This window comes from Synchiropus splendidus, chromosome 19 (genome assembly GCF_027744825.2).
Source record: "Synchiropus splendidus isolate RoL2022-P1 chromosome 19, RoL_Sspl_1.0, whole genome shotgun sequence".
Lineage (NCBI taxonomy): Eukaryota > Metazoa > Chordata > Actinopteri > Syngnathiformes > Callionymidae > Synchiropus > Synchiropus splendidus.
The window spans coordinates 6,802,761-6,823,873 of NC_071352.1; the positions used below are offsets into that span (position 1 = coordinate 6,802,761).

A 21,113-nucleotide genomic window follows, 5' to 3' on the forward strand; every position below is an offset into this window, starting at 1 on the left:
GTTTCAACATTTTTTAGACATAATAAATATGTTAATTTTAAATATGTGGAATATCTGTACAAAGTTAAAACACAACACACTGTGTGTGTGTATATATATATATATATTTAACCTGTTTTAAATGGCTATTTTTCTCCTCCATTGTTAATGAGGAAGATCTTTTTTTAACAGCATGTTATGTTTAACACTATTGTCAGTCAAAATATATTAATATATTGGGGGAAATCATAACTTAAGTACTGTTATATCATGTGTTCCACGGATATTAACCATTAAAAAAGATCATCCTTTAACTATAATGTATAGAGAGAATCTCTAAATGAAATGTGTCCAAGCAGTAAGCATGTTTGAAGCATAAAATCTCATGATTCCAATTTTTCCTGGTTTTTTTAGCAACAACATAGGAGTCAAAATTAAAAGTCATTTCTTCCGTCCTTTTGTCACTTGACAGCCCCTCATAACAGTCACAGTTCATAGCGTGGCCTCTTCAGTAAATCACACTTTACACCCCAGGTTTCGATACCAGTGATGGGCAGATGAGATTCATGAAACAATATTGCAAGGTTGACGAAACAGAGCCCAAATTCTCAGAGGCCACTAGATGGCGCCCACGCTCCATCCTTTTGAATTTTGAAAACTAACTGCTGCCCATCCCAGAGACAAATGAAATCCTGCATGACGTCTAACCACGATCACGATATGACAAAACACACCAGTCAACTTCCACAATAGAAAAGTGAGAGCGAGAGAAAAAGAAAAAGCTTTTATTGGGTCATAATTTACAGAGGATGTGGGGAGGGAGGGTGGGGTATTCTTCATGTTTCTGTGCTCTGCTGCTGTGACTGCTGCTTGGGCTCCTTCTGAATACTGAGCTCTTCTTCTAGCCGCTCCTTCGCTCGCACCACCTGAGGACACACGCAACACACTCGGTTCACACTTCGGCGTTCAGAACCGAAGCGAAATCGTCAACAGGACTGGACATATTTCAGGAGTCAGTTCACTCACTTTAGATTGGATATAAAAGGACCCGCCCACGGATTTATCATTGGCTTTAAAAAGGTGCTCATAGTTCTGGAAGAAAACAAACAAGTTTAGGTTTAGAAACAAAACTCTCCAGCATTATTGACAATACTTTAAGTATACAAACATATAACTTTATTATACCACTCATTTAGAGTCAATGTTTCATTCCTGGGTTATAAAAACCGCCAACAATTCTGGAGCGACTAAATCCTTCATCTACAAATCTGGACCAGGATCTAACTCCAAAAGGTCCTTGGAACTGAGTGTAAGTCTCAATTTGAAACCGCTTTCCATGCAAGAACGTCACGTGACAGCACCTTCTGGATCTCCTCAGGGTTCAGCTTCTCCACGTTGAGAATCTGCTGAGCTTCTTGCAGACTCATCCCGGTGATGCTGGAAGCTGCAGCCGACTGCTGACCCGAGCGACCTCTGGCCCGCGCAGCCGCCTGACTTGCTACGATACACAGACCAGTCGGTTACGCCGAGGACCCCATCAGAACACCACACTATGAAATATTTATTGACGTTTTCAGAGAGAAAAGGTTTACTAGACATGTTTACAGCGATGATATATGGGCTTAAAAAGAAGTTATCGGTGTCGTCAAATTCCGGAGTCAAAGATGAGAAACACTCCTGTTTACATTGCCAGGACGCGCCATGATGCACTTGACATACCTGCGTATTCCTGCTGTAAGGCGCGAGCGAACGCACGTCCAACCACTTGCACTCCCATCACAATGACCTGGGCTAGATATTTAGCCTGAACACACCACAGACAGAAAAAGATATGACCAACAACCAAACAAGTAACGGATAAACTGTCATATATTCTGAGCCGCATCACCTCATGACGCGGGGATTTGAAGCATAAACGCAAGACTGTTTGAACTTGAACGGGCTGCAGAATTATATATAGTAACGTTACTTTGGAGACGACACACAACCTAAGATAATTCATAGCTCTATGGAGAGCATCGACTCGCTGCGACACCGGTGCACAAAACTCAGGTGACTTATGCAACATCATCGATCCTCGATCCGACAGCAGCCGCATTTCATGACGTCAGTGCGTCCCGCGACTTTATTACCGGACAATGAAAGCGAACGCTTACCATATCTGATATCTTAGACGACTTTTATAGGCGAAGTGCTGCTCGTTTCCACACATGTAGCAGCGTCGCTGAAGGTTAGAAAGGTTAAAGTTCAGGGAGGCGTCAACGAGTTTGCTAGAAACCAAACGTGCCGCTGAATATAGCGAGGACACCTACAGGCCAGGAGGATGAACTGCAAGTAACGAGTCCGAAGAAAACATGAAAAATATGAAATAGTTATGTAAAATGCGGTAAAACGCCACCATTTATCGGATAATAAGAATAACACAATCTGAAAATACCAATCGCAAAAATACCAATCATATCAGATATATTTTTTATATACAGAAGCATAAAGATGCGTCACAAACGGATTTTAAAGTGTTTATTGCGAGACAATACTTCAGAAAATCCCACCAAGCACAACTGATCAGGACAAAAACATACCAAGTTATTTAAGACAGCTTCAAGAAAACGTTCTTTTTAAAGCCCCAAATTCATATCTAATCCCATCACATCAGGTCCATGACATGGCTATTGTGAAAACTAGTAAACGGTTGCTGTAACCCTGATTATAAATTATGGCTCTGATGTAATACTGTCCCATTCCTGTTACCGTCAAAAATGCCCACGACCGTGTGCCTCATAAGAAATACACCGATTTGAAGTTTAAAAATAACAAGTGGTCTGAATATAAAAAGGCCACATAGAAAAGTGTTTTGGCAAGAGTGATAACAATGGCACCAAGAAAGACCTCGACCAAAAAAGTGACATCATCTCCCACAAAAAACGACTGTATTATATTAGCAGTAATTCCAGTTCATGACCCTGGTGACCCCATAGTGTCACAAGAACAAAGAGGAAGACATTTTTCTTTTTTTTTTTTAAACAATCAATCCACATCACAGTTCCAAAAAGTGACCCCTCAAAAAGACAGGTGGAATGTTTATGAACACTTGTCGCAAAAACAGATTCTGCATAAAAACAATGCTGTTTTCCAGTTTATCTACCAAAAACTGAGGGTGCAGGCGACAGGCAGATTGTGCTGCAGATACCAGTAAACACGCCGCAACATGGCGCCACAGTACGACAACAGTTAGTCAGATTAATCCCTGAATGATGACGCAATATTATTACAATGTAATATGCTAAACTCTTGACTCTCCAGTCACAGATACAATCATAATTCTGAAAGCAAATTTGAAGTGATCCAAGTTCCTCTGCGTGTGCGGGAAGGCTGAGATGTGAAAATGAGTGGATCCTCTAGTCATCCTGGAAGAAAAAAGACAATTGTTTCATCCAAACTCTTGTGCGTCACTGCATGACTTGACCTCATCGACTCACCCACTCATCGTCGTCTACCCCTTCGAAGGACTCTTGTGGCAGCGGGTCGTCCATATTCCCCAGCTTCGCCACCATGGCACTCAGTAGCTGCAGAAGAGAGCAAGTGGTAAACCAAATAAAAAATAAAAAAAAGGAGAACACACATTTGGATAAAATTTTACGATGGAAAGAGCAGCTTCAATTCCAAAATGAGTTCTCGATTTTTTTTTTTTAACAAAAATTATTATTAGACTATTTTAATATTTTTGTGTGTGCTTTTTTTAATAAATGTTTTAGAATATTGTCTGAAAAATAATTATCAAAAACTAATGCATTATTTTCTTTAAATAATTAATTCATTTTTTAAACATTTTTTTAAATCTATTTAATAACAACTCTTTTCACAGCTTAATAAATAACAAACTTGCGTGCTACTATCTTCGATTTGAAATGATATCATCTTTTTTCTTTAATATAAAAAATATATATATATCTTGTTCATATGTTTTTTTTTTATATCTTAACTGTTTTCCCTTAATATTATTAATAAACTGGACAATTGCGAGTTGTTAAATAAATGAATATTTCTTTTACTCCTCCCCTTTATTACGCTTTTAATTTTAATAATAATAATGCATATTTCTGACACTTACTTTCAACGGTCTTCACTTCCTTTCACACTTCTTTGCTGACCAACTCTAAACAGAGTGACAGTTCCCATTCACTCACCTCCTCTTTCTTCTGCTCATCAGTCTTCTCCTCCAGGTAAACAGACGAAGGCAGGTATTTCCTGACCGGAGCTTCTTTCGGTGCTTCACTCACTGACAGAACAAAACATGCAGGTGTCAGGTTCAGTCCCCACTCTGACCTGTGGGAGTGATTCACCTGGAGTCATGTCGCTCGGCTTCAGACTGATCCTTTTGTGTTGACCGTTGGAGCCTGAGAGCCACATGGAGGCGGTCAGCGACGCCTCCCAACAGGCTGCAGTGTCCGGATACAAGTCGTCCTGGAAAAACTCTTTCTGGAGTCCCAAAAATCGGAAGACATACAAGTCTTTTAAGCCATTTTTGGGGTAAAGTCGTTTCATGAAACACCCACTCTCTAATTCATCAACGACGAGGAATTGATGCAGTTTTAAATAGACCCAGTAGAGGGCGCCCTCACCTTGACTCTCGGAACTCTAAAGCCCACCGGCTCAATGGTGGTCTTGGTGAGCATCAGTCCAACAGCGACCTCCACGTCACGGATGTTGCACTCAGTTTTGGGCACAAAAGTGAAACCCTGCAGGAGACGGACCTTGTTCAGACCTGACAAAAGGGTGTGTTTGGGTTGGTACCTTGTGTGGCTCAGGAGAACTGAAGCTGCTGCACTCAATGAAGAACGGCTCTTCAGGAAGGATCTCGTAAATGTGCACTCTGGTGTCGCCCTGGACACAGTGTTGACACACGAGAAGTTTTAGCGCCATTGTCTCGTCTCAACCTTCCGAAAGCTCCTACCTTTCCTGTCAGGATGACCACGCTGGTGTCCGGGTCGTAAAACGGGATGGAGGTGGAGGGAGCAATGTCCATGTCAGTGCTGGCCACCACTCCGGTGGACAGAGCGTCAGCAGAGTACAGGTAGAGGACTCGCACACTACGACTGAAGAGGAGAGTCAAATCCACTCCGCAAGTCACTCCAATGTTGCATCTCTTACCTGTCAAATCCTGACACCAGTAGCAACGCTCCGTCACACACCCAAACCACCCGAGCTCCTCTGTGGCCCTCAGGACCAGGGCCCTCCTGAAAATGAACCCAGTCACCCATCAAAATTTGTTTTTCACCTTTGACCTCATCTGACAAGTCGTCACCTGCACTGGAGTCGTGGACTTGCGAGGATCATAGATGCGGACTTTTCCGTCTTTGCAGACGCTCGCTAGAAGTTTGCCATCTGGACTCCAGGCCATGGCGAAGACCTGACATCCACAATAACATCGCATTATGAGAAGCACATGACGGCAGCAGGGCACACGTGAAGGTGACTAACCTGATCCTGGTGTCCAGACAGAACCTTCACCTGCTCTCCTGTCGCCAGGTTCCACAGTCGCACTGTGAGGTCGTAGGATGAAGACACCATCAGGTCGCTGGCCAGAGGGTGGAACTTGATGGAGTAGATCTTCTCAGTGTGGCCTGCAAAGACACAGCAACAATGCAACACAACACAAATGTAACAACAATGCAGATGTGTCGACAAATACAGAGTCAATTTTTTATGTAATAATGTTAAATAAATGTTAATGTTATAATAATATAAAATACTATGATAGCTACTACTAATAATAAATACGTATATAATTGGTAAAATAGTTACAAAAGGACACGATCAGATTATTCACACATTATGGGATACACCGTTTTTTTCAAGATTAGTACAAAAATGCAATGAATATTGCTAATAATGTAAATATAATCATAATAGTAATGATTTACATTATAGTAATAATCTAACGCAGCAAGAAATAATAAAAAATGGCATTAATACAAAACACACAGATTAAAAAAGGCATACCATGTAGTTAAATACCTAAAACAACATAAAAATGTTGAAACAAATACACAAAAATATTGAATAACAATAGATGAGCTCTGTTACAATATTTCATAAAGCTCCTTTATTTGCAAGTTTACTATGTAATAACCAACCTCACTATCACTAAAATAACTAAGGCATTATTATTGCAAACTGATTGTTATTACATGGTGTAATGCATGGTAATTACATGATAAAAGTTCACTAGATAATGCACTTCATGGTTACTGTGTCATGTGACGTCATTGAATTAAATTACACTATTATTACACCATAAATTGTCTTCTCAGAATTAGCTGTAATTACAAAATACATTGTCATTACACGATATTACAAGAAGCGCGTTGTTAGATGCGACAAAGCCCAATCATTTTTACCTTGCAGGATCAGTTCTGGTTCGGTCAGGGTCTCCTTCAGTCCCCCTTCTGGAATCTGCCACAGCCGAATTTTAGCATCTTCACCGGCTGCGCCAACAGAAAAAAACTCAGCGTCAGAACAAGACGTAAGCAGTTTATTTGTGGCAAGCTGGGACTCACCGACAGCAAGTCGGTGGGTGTTGAAGGGGTCCCAGCAGAGGTCGGCCACATTCACAGAGTTCTCGACCGTGGGTACGGCTGTGTCGGGCAGTCGACCCGGCTCGGAGCGCTGAGTCAGCAAATGGAGAGGTCAAATAGTCTGAAATATCAGTGGCATCTGGAGGCAACAAGTCGGTGGTTGTCGTACCTCAAATACGGCGATCTGGCCGCCTGAGACGGACAGCGGCACGGCCACACGCTCGCTGTTGGCACAGAAGCCGTCACACTCTCCTGGCGTGGTCAGGTTGAGGTTGCGTATGTTGGTGATGTGCGTGTCTTTGTGCATCACCACTCCTTGGATGTGACGGAACTTGGAGGTAGGTCCTGGAAGATGCATAGTTACAACCCGGCTAGAAAAAGAAGAGGAGCGAGGTGAGGGGGTGCGCTTCGTACCCAGCATGCTCTGGATGGCCTTGGCGCTCTGGCTGGGACTTGGTGACGGGAGGAAGCCTGAGGACAGACCTGAGGTGGAGGAGGGGGAGCGGGAGGTGTCGGCACTGCCGGTGGGAGTGCTGAGTGGACTGCTGGAGGTGGAGCAGCCGCGGGCCGGGTCCTGGCGGACAGAATACCTTTAATGTTCATCGCTGATACAAGCAGCTGCTAAATAAGGTGCTCACCTCTTTGCTCTCCTGACTGGGCAGCACCTTCTTCACTGAGAACTGGTTAGCTGGCGGCGTTTTAGCCTTGGGTTGTTTATCAGGGTGCAGGCTTACTTTCTCCACCTGTGATCAAGAGGACGTTGCAGGAACGAGTGCAGTAGTAGCGTGTGATCTTCATCATCATCATGATCCGTACCTGCTTGTTGCCTCCCTGCCACCACTCCTCAGCTGTCATGGCCGCCGTGGTGCCCTTGGTGTCAGGGAAAAGGTCGGCGTGGAACTCGTTGCCTGAGTTCTAAACAACAGAGTGACAGTTTACTACTGAGAACTCAGCGGCAGGTGCGGATCTGCCTGCGCACCTTGCGAGGGACTTGATAGCTGATCGGCACGATGTTGCTGTCTGTCAGCTGGAGAACCCGCATCACTTCACATGACATGAAGTCCAGCCCAAACTTGGGTACGGTGGCAAGGCCCCGCGTGGAGGAATCAGTCAGACAGTGGCTCACTGGACAGAGAAACATGGCGGTGAATAAAAAGGGAGAGAAAGTATTTGAGAGCCTCACCTTGAGAGAGGAACGGCTCGGAGGCAGACACTTCGAAGCAGTCGACCACAGTGTCGCCCTGAGCAGAAGAGACACGACAGAATTAGACTTAGAATTATCGGTAAGTCGAGTGGTCAGATGGGTCTGCAGGAATTACCATGCCGCTGAGCACCAGAAGGCCAGTGTCTTCATCCAGAAGCGGGATCAAAGTCCTGTGGATAAAAATAGGTTTAACCACTAGATGGCGCCATCGAACTAGTCCTATTACAGTAACTCGAATTGAATTCACTACACAAATCTGATCCCAGTGGTGAGAATATCAATGCCATTCCATGGCCATTTGACATAACCACATGTTGAACCAACACATATTTTGCCACGAGAGATGAGCCAAAAGTTATTTACATTAAGTTTGAGCATTGTTAGATGACAAATGATTAGGGGGAAGGAGAGAGTTCCAAACACATGCTTCTGTTTCAGTGTCATCTTCCTGTTTCTTTTCCTGGAGTCAGCGAGGGGTGGCCACGCTTTGTTAAGACCCGTTCATGTTCCCACGTCCGAGTCAGTCCGCAGGGAGTCCAGAAACACCTCGCTTCCCACACACCTCTCACCGTCTGCCCTTTATCCTATTCAACCACCACCTCTTATTGTGGCCCCCAATCCAATTAATTCCCCAAATTTCCTTCCCTTTTTTCCCCTCTCCTTATCTCTTCTTTTCTCACAGTAAATGTACAGCCAGTGAAATTGCCGCATAATAGAAGTGGATCTTTATCACGGACAGTGTTTACTATGCTTTCAAGCTTCACTGCCCTGGCGGAACATTTTCCCACACTGGAAGGCCACATTAACATGTGTGTGCTTATTAACATACGGTGTACACAGCTAAACATGTGATAAGGTTTAGGGACATATGCCCATGCATTAATAACAGCCAGTGTTTATGCAAACACACGGTTTACTGTGGGACTGATCTGAATCAGGAGGGATAAAAGAAGTCACAAAACCTGTTCCTATTCTTTCAGATGTAACTATTATTTGTAGCTTTTCAGCTTCCATGAAAAGGCTTGCCGTGTCAACCGCCTCCAGCACATCCAAAGCCCAACCTTCTGCCCATGACAGCAGCCGTCAGCACCAACAGATATGACAACTTTATTACAACCAGTGCCCATCTGGGTCAGCCCAGGCAGACATACTCCAGTACAATGATGATGATGAGAAAGTGTTGTCGTCCGATAACGTGGCTGGGATGAAAGAGATGCAGGACAAATTGATATGGAGACGACAGACATCTAACAAATCCATCATTTGTGCCTTAATCAGAGTGTGAGATCACAGTGGCATTTTTTTTTTCAATCTCCTCTTCTTTTTCTTTCAGCTTCTCCCTTCAGGGGTGGCCACAGCGGATCATCTTCCTCCATCTCACCCTGTCCTCTGCTTCCTCTTCTCTCAAACCTACAAACCTCATGTCCTCCTTCACCACCTCCATCAATCTCCTCTTTGGCCTTCCTCTCCACCTTCTGCCTGGCAGTTCCAACCTCAACATCTTCTTCTTCTCCTCCTTCTTCTTCTTCTTCTCCTTCTTCTTCTCCTCCTCCTCCTCCTTTTTCTCCTCGTCCTTCTTCTTGGCCACAGTGGATCATCTTCCTCCATCTCACCCTGTCCTCTGCTTCCTCTTCTCTCAAACCTACAAACCTCATGCCCTCCTTCACCAACTCCATCAATCTCCTCTTTGGCCTTCCTCTCCGCCTTCTGCCTGACAGTTCCAACCTCAACATCTTCTTCTTCTCCTTCTTCTCCTCCTCCTTCTTCTTCTTCTCCTTATTCTTCTCCTCCTCCTTTTTCTCCTCGTCCTTCTTCTTGGCCACAGTGGATCATCTTCCTCCATCTCACCCTGTCCTCTGCTTCCTCTTCTCTCAAACCTACAAACCTCATGTCCTCCTTCACCACCTCCATCAATCTCCTCTTTGGCCTTCCTCTACACCTTCTGCCTGGCAGTTCCAACCTCAACATCTTCCTACCCATGTAATGGCTCTCTCTCCTCTGTACATGTCCAAACCATCTCCATCTAGCCTCTCTGACTTGGTCTCCTGAACACCTGACATCTGCTGTCCCTCTGATCTACTGCTTCCTGATCCTATCCATCCTGGTCACTCCCAGAGAGAAGCACAGCATCTTCATCTCTGCTACCTCCAGCTCTGCCTCCTGTCTTTTCCTCAGTGCCACTGTCTCTAAACTATACAACATTGCTGGCCTCACCACCCTTTTGTGCACTTTCCCTTTCATCCTTGCTGACACCCTTTAGTCACACATCACACCTGACTCTTTTCTCCAACGATTCCATCCTGCCTGCACCCGCTTCTTCACCTCTTTCTCACACTTTGCATCGCCCTGGACAGTTGAGCCTCAGTACTTCAAATCCCCCACCTTCTTTATCTCTACATCCTGTAACTTCACCTGTCCACTTGGCTCCCTCTCATTCACACACATATATTCCGTCTTACTGTGGCTAACCTTCATTCCTCTCCTTTCTAAGGCAAACCTACACCTCTCTCGCTTATCTTCCACTTGCTCCCTGCTCTCACCACAGATCACAATGTCATCTGCAAACATCATCGTCCAAGGGGCTTCTTGTCTAACCTCATGAAGCCCCTTGGGCAATGATGTTTCAATCTCCTCTAATACCTGGGAATTAGAGTTGTATGACCATGATATAACATTGCATTGCAACACCTTGATGAAAAACTACAGACAAAGCAGTCAACCTTTCTCCTAACATTGTACAGAGGTTGAAAAAGAGGTAATTGTGATATTATGATAAAAATGAAATCCAAATGGCTGACTAGAAGTTACTGTATGAGAACATTTCTGTAAGGTGAATAGGTGCCGAAGAATTCGTCCACAAAAGTGGCTTTGAAATCTTCAAGTGAGCTGTCGACTTACACAATGCTTAACTAACCATGGAGGACGATTTACGGCCGAACACATACAATGCAGGATTGCAATTCTTCAGAAACAGTGTGACATCACATCTGCTCCTCACACACGTCAGCAGCTTTCAGATATCACCTTTCTTTACAACATCTCCCAAAACAGACCTACTCATGCTGCATGCCTGTGCGAGCTCATGTAGGTATGTCCGGGCGCTGTGATAACATCAGTTACACACAGTAGTGTATTATCCTTGACTGTATATATGAGGATAATGAAAGTAGCCTGTGGAGGTATTTGGTTTTGGGTACAGTCGGTGCAGATCAGTATCAAGCAGGACTACCTTTCTGCTCTGTGATCCAGAGCTTTGCTTTTTGCAATGTCCATATAGAGAAAGAAAAGGTGTAAATGTAGACAACATCTTTGTCCTCACACTAACTCATTCACCCTAATTTCAGCCTTCACGCCTCTGTCTTGAATTTTCTTTGTCCTCTGCTTTTGTCGTTCTAATCTGTGGGAGTGAGTGAGCAGCGAAGCCCAATCACTGAAGGTGAAGGGTCCGCTGAACTGTGAACCCGACCTGTCTGTTTTATCAGCCCACCACTGCAGCTGGTTCAGCTGGACGCTCCTGTCTACGCTGTGCAGCTCTTCAGTGACGGATTCGGGTTCGCAAACAGGGTCATATTGTTTTGGCGGGGGTGAGGGGTAAACACACAAAGAAACAAAACCTGTTAACAGCATGGGACACTTCAGACTAACAAAATTAAGCTTTATATTGAAGAGATGTGATGTAAGTAAAAATAATAATAATAATTTCAAATGAAAACAAAAAGGAATTTTTGAAAAAAAAAATACTGCGGGGCAGAAGAACTATTTTATTTATTTAGCTTCTGAAAAAAATATAATCATTACAATATTGAACAAAAAAATCTAAATATTATTAATGAGAAAATGTAAAAAATATTTATTTATTTTTAAGTGTAAGCCGTTGGAGAAATATATTTAATCAATGTATCTTTATTTAGGTTATTTGAAAAGATAAAACCTTCAAATCACTTGGCATGTTGATATTTTAAAATAAATAAAAAATATTGCATTGACATTAACATTGCACATTATTAATGGAAATGAAAAAGAAATTAGACAAAAATCAAACAATAATGCAAGTACAATAGAAAAATTTGTTGGAAAAATAAATTAGAGATTTCCATTTATGATTTATTCCAATGTAATTACTCTCCTTTACCTTTGCTGGGGTTGAGAACCTGAGCTCCCCTGAGATGATTTCACTTTCATATAAAGGTATTGGTCACAGATAATGGTCTTAAGACCTCTTGCTTTGAGGTTTGCTGTTTCTAGTCTCACAACAATAGATGGACTGGAGCAGAATAATCCACATGTGATTAAAGCAGCACAATGACGACCGCTCAGAAAACATTGAATCCAAGGTGGATCATTGTACTCAGAAGAATGTCAACCCTCAATTTAGTAGCGGAAAAGTTCTACAAGACTCATTAAAAATGGTCCTGTGAAGCACGATAAAGACTTTAAACCTATGAAAGTAATGACTAACATCTGCCAGTAACCTTTCAGCAAAGTAAATTGAAACCTACATGCTGGTTACAGAAATGCTTCAGCAGTTGCCCAAAGAAACTGAGACGGAGCAACACTGGTCAAACATCTGATCTGACACTGGTCAGACATCTGAAACATCTTCCATCTCCTAAATAAACAAACTTACTTCTGATTCCATCCACTCTGTACATTTCTTTTCCCCTTAGATAAGTGCTGCTTAGCAAATAAAGCAGGTTGGGTTCAAGGCTAGCTAAAGTACATGTATTAAACAAATATTTTAATACTGTAGCCTTTAGCCTCCACCTGATGAAGACATTCTTCGTCTCTACAAAAGCAGCTAAAGGGCCGCCTGGTGTGGGAGTTAAAGCAGCTTTTATAAGTCACGATGAGTTCAAGGAGGCTCCTCAGGTGTTCAATCCAACTGCACAGTCGACCCACTGAGCACTGAAATGTGCTTTAAAGCGCACAATGCTATTTTCCAGAGTGTGCGTGTTTTGATTCCAGCTCGCGTGTTTAATAAGTGCACGGGGTCCCTCCCTCGCTACCTTCAGTAGCCAGTTCATTAGAAAGGAATTAGAGTAAACGGCTGTGTTCCCGGGGAAAGGGAAGAAAAGCGAGGATTGTTGGAGGAAGGGGCCAGCTGTGGCTGCTGGGAGCCCACTGTCGAGCCTCTCAGATGGCTTGCCAGCAGCTCCTCCACTCTCTTCTGCTTTAACAGCCCCCCCCCAGCAGCCAACGCACACTCATACATGAACACTTACTCCAGACTTAATTAAAACTAGCAAACTTTGGTTCCAAGTCAGCGGCTAAGCAATGACCCCGCTGACACCATAAACACTTGGGAAATAAGGACTATTTATACATAGGTACAACAACTTCTTCAGGGACTTTCCATCAGGGGTTGCCACCCTCCCTGGTCACACCTATTTTCTTCACGTTTACTGCATCCTTGATCCTCATTCTTCTCCCGCCCTTTTTCCCGATACTTCCATCCGTATTCTTCGTCCAACACTGTCGCTTCTCTCCACCTATCTAAACCTTCTCCTAGCTTGTCTCCAAACCTCTCAGTTGTCCCTCAGTATCTTCATCTCTGCCCCTTCCAACTCTGCGTCCTGTTCTTTCCACCCCGCTCGCACTCTCTTCTTCACATTAAAAATCATCAGTAACATGAAGAGGCAGTCATCCGACCACATAATGGACCAAGCTCTGCCTAGTGGCAATCCGCGACTGGTGATTTTAAAGGGCCATTATGGCGGCAGGGTTTCTAATTTGCTGAGATAATTAAGAGGTATTAGATGCTCATCTAGAAAATGAAACAGTCGGAAATCTTCACTCACATACCCAGATGTTGGCGCAGACCTATTAAAAGTGTGGTAAACAGGTCCAGACTTGCAGAGCTGTAAAAGAGCCGGGTCACTGGCAGTGTGTGGGTGGGCACGAGGATAGCAGTTAAGACGCTTGTGAAATAGCTTGTCATAGAAATACAAATTTCACCTTTCTATTGCTGAAGCTGCAAATCAGAACAGGAAATAGGGAGTGTGATTTATCTTTGATGTCTGAGGTTTGTCTCTGAAGTGCTGCTGGCTGCTTGTTGACAGCTGTAGGACCCGGAGGAAGTGCGTTCCGCGTTAACCCCGAGGTCCAACACAAAGGGCCCGAGTCTGACGACCATTAAATGACCTGTCGACTGGGGCCTGGGAACTCAGCTGAGGCAAGGACTCGCTTAGACAAGAAGGGTGAGGGAGAGATGCCGCATGGGTCACGACCGGAACGACCCTCATCGTCTCCGTCCGGTTCTCCTCACGTTCACTTCCTGTATGAGACGACTGTTTTGATGGGAAGTAGGAAATGGACTGGAGTGGAAATACAATTTGCACACTGTCTAAATTATTATTATGATTATTATTACATAAGTCAAACATTGTGACGTACATGGACAAGCGCTGATGATCAGGCTTTAAAGATGGAGAAACGGGGCGACCATCAGCACAGAAATACATAGTGCAGTGGATTGAGGGAGAGCCGTCAGTGAAAAAGCTTTGAGACTGAGGCAGCCATTTTTTGTGGAGATTAAATGTCTTTCTGCTGTAAGTGCGGGACAGAGGTTCACCTCTAGAGAATGGGCAAATAAATGGTGAAATTAAACCTTAAATCAACTTAGCCTCTTTCCATTGCAGTTGGAGTGAAGCTACAAAAACATTCTTCAGGTGTTTGACAGAGAGCCATTCAACGATGGCTCATGTTTTGACTCCACGGTGTCTTTCCAGTTGGGTTTTATCAATGCTGCTTAACAGAGGCGCATTTATCAGTGTCTCTGTCTACAATCCTGTGGGTCTCCTGTCTGAAGTACCTCACACACACACACACACACACACACACACACAGAAAGGCCGTGACTTTATGTCCCTACTTGCTCCCTCGTCCGTTAAAATCTTATCCACCTTTCTCATCCAGTATCTCACAGAGGAAGAATTCCACTCCCACAGGAGGATAACAATCTTGTGCACATCTAAAAACATTTGGAAACTTTGCTGGTGACAGAGATTTTACAACACTGAAGTTCCTGTTGGATACACTTTCTTTAAATGAATAAATAAAGATGCTGCGACCGTGAAACGGACAGCTTTTGATCTAAAGACATAAGTCATACCTATACACTTTTCTCCAGGGTGGGTCCCCATTCTGGGAGTGTGAGCTAGATCCAACCCACCCACGCTAAATTATCAAGTTAAAAGGCTGTAGCCATGATATCCACAAACACAATAAAAACCTATCAGAAAAAGGCAGATTCATTGAGACGGAAATGGCAAAGGACTGAGGGAAGACAGTTGTGAGGAGAAACAAGCCAGAGATGAACAAGATAAGAGTGTTGTAAATCACACAAAGCCAAAAAGGCTTTAAACTTTACTGTGTCCTTATTAGAATGTTTTAGCACTATCACTCTACATCGGTGAAAGTCTGGGAGGAGAGCGTTGAGATGATAGCCTTCATGGGCAACGACTATATGACAACATCAACTGCTGTCATGCCACATCGCTTCCTTGATGGTGCACACGCGTACATGTACACAAAAGAACATATTTGCTCTTACTATCAGAAGTGGCAATACTTTTGACCACTCAGGGAGTGCAGTTGTGGAGGACCCATTCCAGTGCCACAAGAACACTACCTGCCACAATGATAATATGGCTGTAAAATGATGAAATCATTATTTACAATTATTTATTCCTGAGTATAAATTTGAGATTTTTAATCAGACAAAAATGACAAAAACATCACCTTGTTGGCAGAGGCAAATGAACCTCACATCTAACACTTTTTGCTACCTCTTAGAGTCGAAAGTACAACTAAAACTAAAACTACCATTTTTATTAAAGCTACAGTAGGATTCAGTGCAGAGGCAGTCAGTGACAAATCTGTGGATCCAGATGGTAGCAGAACTAAAGTACCATCATTTGTTCTTCGTCCCATTATTGACATCTCTCGAAAAATGAATCCACGTTTTCCAAATTATTTTGTTGAAAGACAGATGAACGTAGAGTTAATAAGAACTGAACAAAAGTTAAAACAGTAATAAAGGGTTAAACAGACCAGAGGCCTATTTAAACACGATTCAGGAGAAATCAAACAAAGAGACTCTAATGAACTCTAATAGAAAAAAAGTACTGACAACAAGAAAAGAATTATCCCAAGAGCTGTCGGTGGAAAAACAAATGGTGGCAAATCCCATCCTAGCTTTCTGAATGATGCATTTTCCTGTACCCTAGTCCTGTGGCTTTTTCTCTACATTTATTTAATCAACCCACCTCTGACCAATTCTCTGTGTCAAGGAGCTCTACATCCATCATTGGGAGTCAACATGATATCAGCACGTCTCGTCACAGATGAAGGAGGGCTTATCTCTCTGCACGTGGACCTCCGTTTGTTTTTGTTTGACCTTCTTTATTTAACTAGGCAGGTCCCTTTAAAATAAACAGAAATCCAAATCCCTTTTCTTAGCCTACCCACAGATTGAAAAAGGCGACAAGCAACCTGTGAGTATTTAGAAACTAAAACTATACTCATCAACAGTGGAACTAACCACTGAAAGAGTATTAATCGTGGAAACCTTGTCCAATACAATGATCTTTTAAGTGCTGTGACCTGATGTGAACTGCAGTGTGAGTCATCCACCCGACAGTTTGCTCTGGTAAACATACTGTTGTGAAGTTGGCGCTGCTTTTCCTTCAGCAGTTAACCACAGACATGTTGCTGTTGCTCAACCCATGAGACTAGCAGGAGAAGACTACAGGAGGATAGTAGTAACAGTTGTATTTATCAATGACAGGGATGGATGCACTCCTAGTGGACTTTGCATGTGGGCTCCAATACAAGATTTGTGTTATGGATGCAGTTTTAGGGTCTGCGCCGGTCATTTTTGGTGGTGGGGTCAGGACTGCAGACTCTTAGCTTTTGGACTCCAGCCACCCTGGAAAGTACTGCTTTACCCTTCAGTACGACGCTGGACCTCATGCATGTTATGGTTTGTCAAGTTCTGCTATGGTTTTGAAAACTGCAATATGAGGAGTGTAACTAGATCTATACTAAGGTACACACTCTTATATTGACAGAGTGTTGTCAATCTAACTACTAGTGAAGCCCAGAAATAACAATCTGGAGTGGCAAATTTCCTCATTTCGATGCGTAGTATCATAAAAAGTCACAGTCACATTGAATTCCTGTTAATTTTAGAATTTAAAAACCAGAAAATTGGCATCTGAACAAATTAGATTCATGATTAGAAGTTGTTTTTATGGCTGTTATTCTCTGCCCATAGAGTAATAGACAAGCCCTTATGTGTCGTCTTGCTCATAGGGATTTACACACCAGCTGTGTCGTCTCTCTCTCCTTAATGAGAAGTGCCAGCACGCACAGAGTCAACAGACTAGTAAACCTTGAAGTGAACTGCCGTCTGACCTCAGTGGGTCTCTGTGTACTTGCTGTCGCGCCTGTCTCTCGGTCGGAGACAAACAATCACTGAAAGTTGCGCGTAAAGATTCTTGAGGTCCTCAGACTGAGGGCCACTCACAGGCATTTTTAACCTCCAACTAATGAGGCAAACATGAGTGGCACACAGGAATGATAAAGAGAGTAAAATAATGACAAGATTTGGAAAAGAAAACAGGCGAATAAGTATCGTGGCAAACTGGATCCAGACATTGAGTGCTCTCACTCCAAATAACTTATTGTCATAAAGCTTCAAGACAAACCCTGGGGGATGGGATGGTTGTAAATCACAAAACTATCACCAGAACCCAACAATACGATGGGCATTCTGAATAAACAAGAATAAAAAGACACACAGAAGAGGTTCCTCTTCAGCAGACAGCTTTATGAGCTTCAGATTGACTTATAATGGCAATGCTTCCAAGAGCAGAAAGGTGGGAAGTGTCAACAATCCGCTTGATGTTTGGACAAAAACAGACTCTTATCTGCTGTTGAATGAAACCAAATGTTTGCTTTCACAGAAAGAGTGGCAACTTCTGTAGACACAACCACTTTTTACAGTGAATATTGACTAAAATGTATTTGAGCTCAATATCAAATTTCTCTCAATTGTGTACTTCTGATGTGAATTTGCGGGAGCTACTTGTTTGTAGTGTGCTGAGGGGATTTTTGTTGATGTGATGGTGTGCAAAAGTTTTTTTTTTGCTAGTTTATTGACTTGTTGGTATGTATATTGGAGAAGCCTGTTCACTAAGTTATTGTGGAGAATTAAGACGTAAAGTAGCTTATTTATTGCAGGTGAGGATAGATAAAACTTGTGCAAATTTGTTTGCTTAAAGCCTCAAAAAAAAAAAGAATAAAACGTTTTTTCTAATAAGAAAATGAAAAATTACGCTTAATAATTGTGTTCTGGGACAGAAAAAAAGATTACTGGACCATGACCAATTGTGTGGATGGAAATTGCATCTTCCTTCAGCACTTTTCGATGTATAGTGTACCAAACAGTGGGCATCATGACAGTGGTAAATGTTATGGTGAGGATATTTTGATGTATCTTTTTTGAACGACGACTGCCAGAACTCACCATTTAACTCAATGCACCATCGCTCATTTAAATTGGCTCCCCAACACTGTTTGCAATTGTTAGTGTTTCAACTCTCTTGATAAAATACTTTACAGTACACTGTTGACTGATCAAGTGTCACTCATCTGTGCAGCTGGGCCACCAAAACAAGGGAGGAAAAACTGTGTGAATCCTGGACACACTGCATTTCAAGCTTTTAAGACGACGGCAAACTTGGTAAAAGGATTTGGTTACATGGGAACTATAAATAAGCCATTAATGTGTTCAGTGATTGACTGCTAAGCTCCTAATAGCTGCAACACTCCATTTCCTTGGTATAATAGGATGATAAATAAAAGAAAATCCTCATGGGTGCAAAGCATGACCAACAACAATAAGAACAAGGAGGTTCCTATTCAAATAATTTTTAATATATAGCGGACGGTTTCTCAATATTGAATGAGCAAATCAAATCAAAACACTTGAGAATATTTCATGATGCAACCAGAAACTTCAGCACAGGTCTTCAGATTTAACTCAAGGTTTCTGGCCACTGTGGGAATGAAAGGCCTCCTGACAAGAGAACCATCACGTGTCCTCACGGCCCACACATACTGCCGTCAGAGCGCATTTAACCGTGAAGAGAAGACGTTTCCTGGTGTACCTAGGCGGCGCCGCACACAAACACTAATGCATATGCAGATACACTAAACACCAGTCCACAGAAGCCTTCCAAAGTGCGGCCGAGAGCATAATGAAAACAGCCTGAGCTCGGGGTTGGTCCGCATGTTACAATGATCATTCCCAGGCTTCTCTACCACCAAAACAACACATGCATTTTCTCACCAATTGCAATTAGCAATGGCCGGAGCAAGTATAACCTCCACTGCATTTCTCCCTCGTAAACTATAATTAAAAGAGCCACACAATTTCAATAAAATCATTGAAATAACCACATGTGGGGGTTTGTTGCGCTTATAATTCCATATAATCCTTTTTCCATTCTAGTCCAGTGAAACCAAAGACATTTCTTGCATAAGAGGACGAAGAAAAAACCTCCTAACAAGTGTCCGCTCAACTCATTAGGGCATGTTTGCCATCATCTACTTGCCCACAGTATTGCTGACAGCAGAATATTTCCGATATTGAAATACATATTACTCTGTTGTTGGGTAAAACAATAAGCTACATAAGCTCTTTAAATTAATGTAATGCCATGTTGGGTTTGTGTGGAGCCATATTGTCTTGTTGAGCTCACGGTTGTCAGTTTTTACTGAAAACCACTAATTTATATGCTTGAACAATTTTTTTCAAGCCAGCGGGCAAGCTGTGTGTGTTGATTCATCCACATTTACAAGCCAGCACTTCAAAATACATCCAAGAACTTGAGGCAACTTGAAATTTAGAAGTGGCATGGGGTGCAGATCATTTTTTCGTTGGTCAGTGCTTGTTAAAAACAGACTCTATGCTAACTTAACAAAGTGAAAATGTCACCTTGTTTTTGAGTTACATGCAATGAAATAAAAATATCTTCCATAAAATGCTATGTAGTGACCTACAACGCAGGTTTTTCTATTCATCTGAAACACATTTGCTAGACACAAATGCAGATCTCAACACAGATAAACATCACCACATAAACACACTCCACAAGATGATTCAATCATGTTATCTCCTGTTAACCCAACCCAAAGTTCCTTTCTCACTGTTGACTTACCTTGTACCAATGCGTTTTAACATACTGAGTGATTTGCAGACCAAACAAGTGATCTGCCATTTATATTTACATGCAGGTCACCAGCCCTCCACTGTACCGTTACATAGGCAGACATGCTCGTATATCATGCAGGAAAGGGGCGTGAGAACCAAAACAAATGAGCGCGTAAGAGAAGTAATTGGAAAACGTGATAATTATTACGGGAAAGAGCCTCTATTAAAATGGAGGTGTGGAGGAAAATACAGAGCTGTTCTCAAGAGCCAAAGCTAAAAGGACGTAAAAACATGATAAATTTTTGTGACTTAAAGCTGACGGCTTTAAATTATTAGCAGGCCGGCATTTACTGTTTCCCCTGGGCAAAGTTTAGAAAGGCCCGAATGCTACCTCATCGTCTTTTACTGAGCCAGTGAAATTATTAGCCTGAAGTGATGACGGCACATGCGGTAACTGCGCTCGGGGCTCCGGACTCTGATTTACTGCGCTGACCGAGAGAAGACTGCTGTCCTGTAAATATCTAATGCGTAAAACAAACTTCATTTTTCCCAAAGGGGCTCTTATACAGCCAAAAAGGTCAACTGACATCAAGACTTGGATTCAATGGAGTTTATGACAATGCAGCAATATAGTTTTCAATACAGTAGGAACAAATGAAGAATCAAGAATCAGACATCCACTCAGGCATATACCGTACATACTGAGGCAAAACACTACCACTTTCGTCCAATGGCGCCGCCCAAACCACCCAAAACTGAGTTCTAAAGTGTTGCTTTAACTCACATTTAATTTCTAAACTACGTTGATTTGGAGGTTTCTAGTATCAACAAAAATACTAAACACTAAAAATACTAGTTTCAGAATAAACCATGTAGGAAATAGGATGAAAAAATATTCAAAAAAACAAGCCATTAAATTAATATAGCTGCAGCCCTTCTAGAACACTTGCAACTGCAGTTATTACAGCTAACTACAAACCACATAAATAGAATAACTGAGCTTAATATTTACCATCTGAATCCACAACTCTTCCAACTCTGCCACGCTTCCTTCCTTGCTCCTACTGTGTGTTGTGTAAGGGAGTCCCAGTAAGCGGTCCCCTTGAGCTTATTGCTATCAATGCTATTTCAA

General features: G+C 42.5%; 1 protein-coding gene across 4 annotated transcripts in view; it reads right to left on the reverse strand.

Moving 5' to 3' along the window:
* Positions 1 to 767: 767 nt before the first annotated feature.
* Positions 768 to 21,113, reverse strand: part of LOC128751677 (mitochondrial import inner membrane translocase subunit TIM16-like) — a 73,429-nt gene continuing 53,083 nt past the window's right edge. For 2 of the 4 annotated variants that reach the window (XM_053852891.1, XM_053852890.1), the window contains exons 10-28: positions 7,877 to 7,931; positions 7,741 to 7,798; positions 7,537 to 7,682; positions 7,374 to 7,472; positions 7,196 to 7,300; positions 6,972 to 7,131; positions 6,727 to 6,902; positions 6,540 to 6,648; positions 6,381 to 6,467; positions 5,461 to 5,603; positions 5,285 to 5,389; positions 5,131 to 5,216; positions 4,934 to 5,075; positions 4,774 to 4,863; positions 4,602 to 4,718; positions 4,323 to 4,458; positions 4,167 to 4,258; positions 3,459 to 3,545; positions 2,491 to 3,386 (exon numbers count right to left, since the gene is read on the reverse strand). In XM_053852891.1, coding sequence (XP_053708866.1) covers positions 3,378 to 3,386; positions 3,459 to 3,545; positions 4,167 to 4,258; positions 4,323 to 4,458; positions 4,602 to 4,718; positions 4,774 to 4,863; positions 4,934 to 5,075; positions 5,131 to 5,216; positions 5,285 to 5,389; positions 5,461 to 5,603; positions 6,381 to 6,467; positions 6,540 to 6,648; positions 6,727 to 6,902; positions 6,972 to 7,131; positions 7,196 to 7,300; positions 7,374 to 7,472; positions 7,537 to 7,682; positions 7,741 to 7,798; positions 7,877 to 7,931 — 2,002 coding nt within the window. In that variant the 3' untranslated portion in view covers positions 2,491 to 3,377. Of the gene's footprint in view, positions 906 to 1,005; positions 1,072 to 1,340; positions 1,478 to 1,698; positions 1,784 to 2,135; positions 2,254 to 2,490; positions 3,387 to 3,458; positions 3,546 to 4,166; positions 4,259 to 4,322; positions 4,459 to 4,601; positions 4,719 to 4,773; positions 4,864 to 4,933; positions 5,076 to 5,130; positions 5,217 to 5,284; positions 5,390 to 5,460; positions 5,604 to 6,380; positions 6,468 to 6,539; positions 6,649 to 6,726; positions 6,903 to 6,971; positions 7,132 to 7,195; positions 7,301 to 7,373; positions 7,473 to 7,536; positions 7,683 to 7,740; positions 7,799 to 7,876; positions 7,932 to 21,113 lie in introns of those variants that run through there. The other 2 variants (XM_053852893.1, XM_053852892.1) reach the window with 2 other exon arrangements.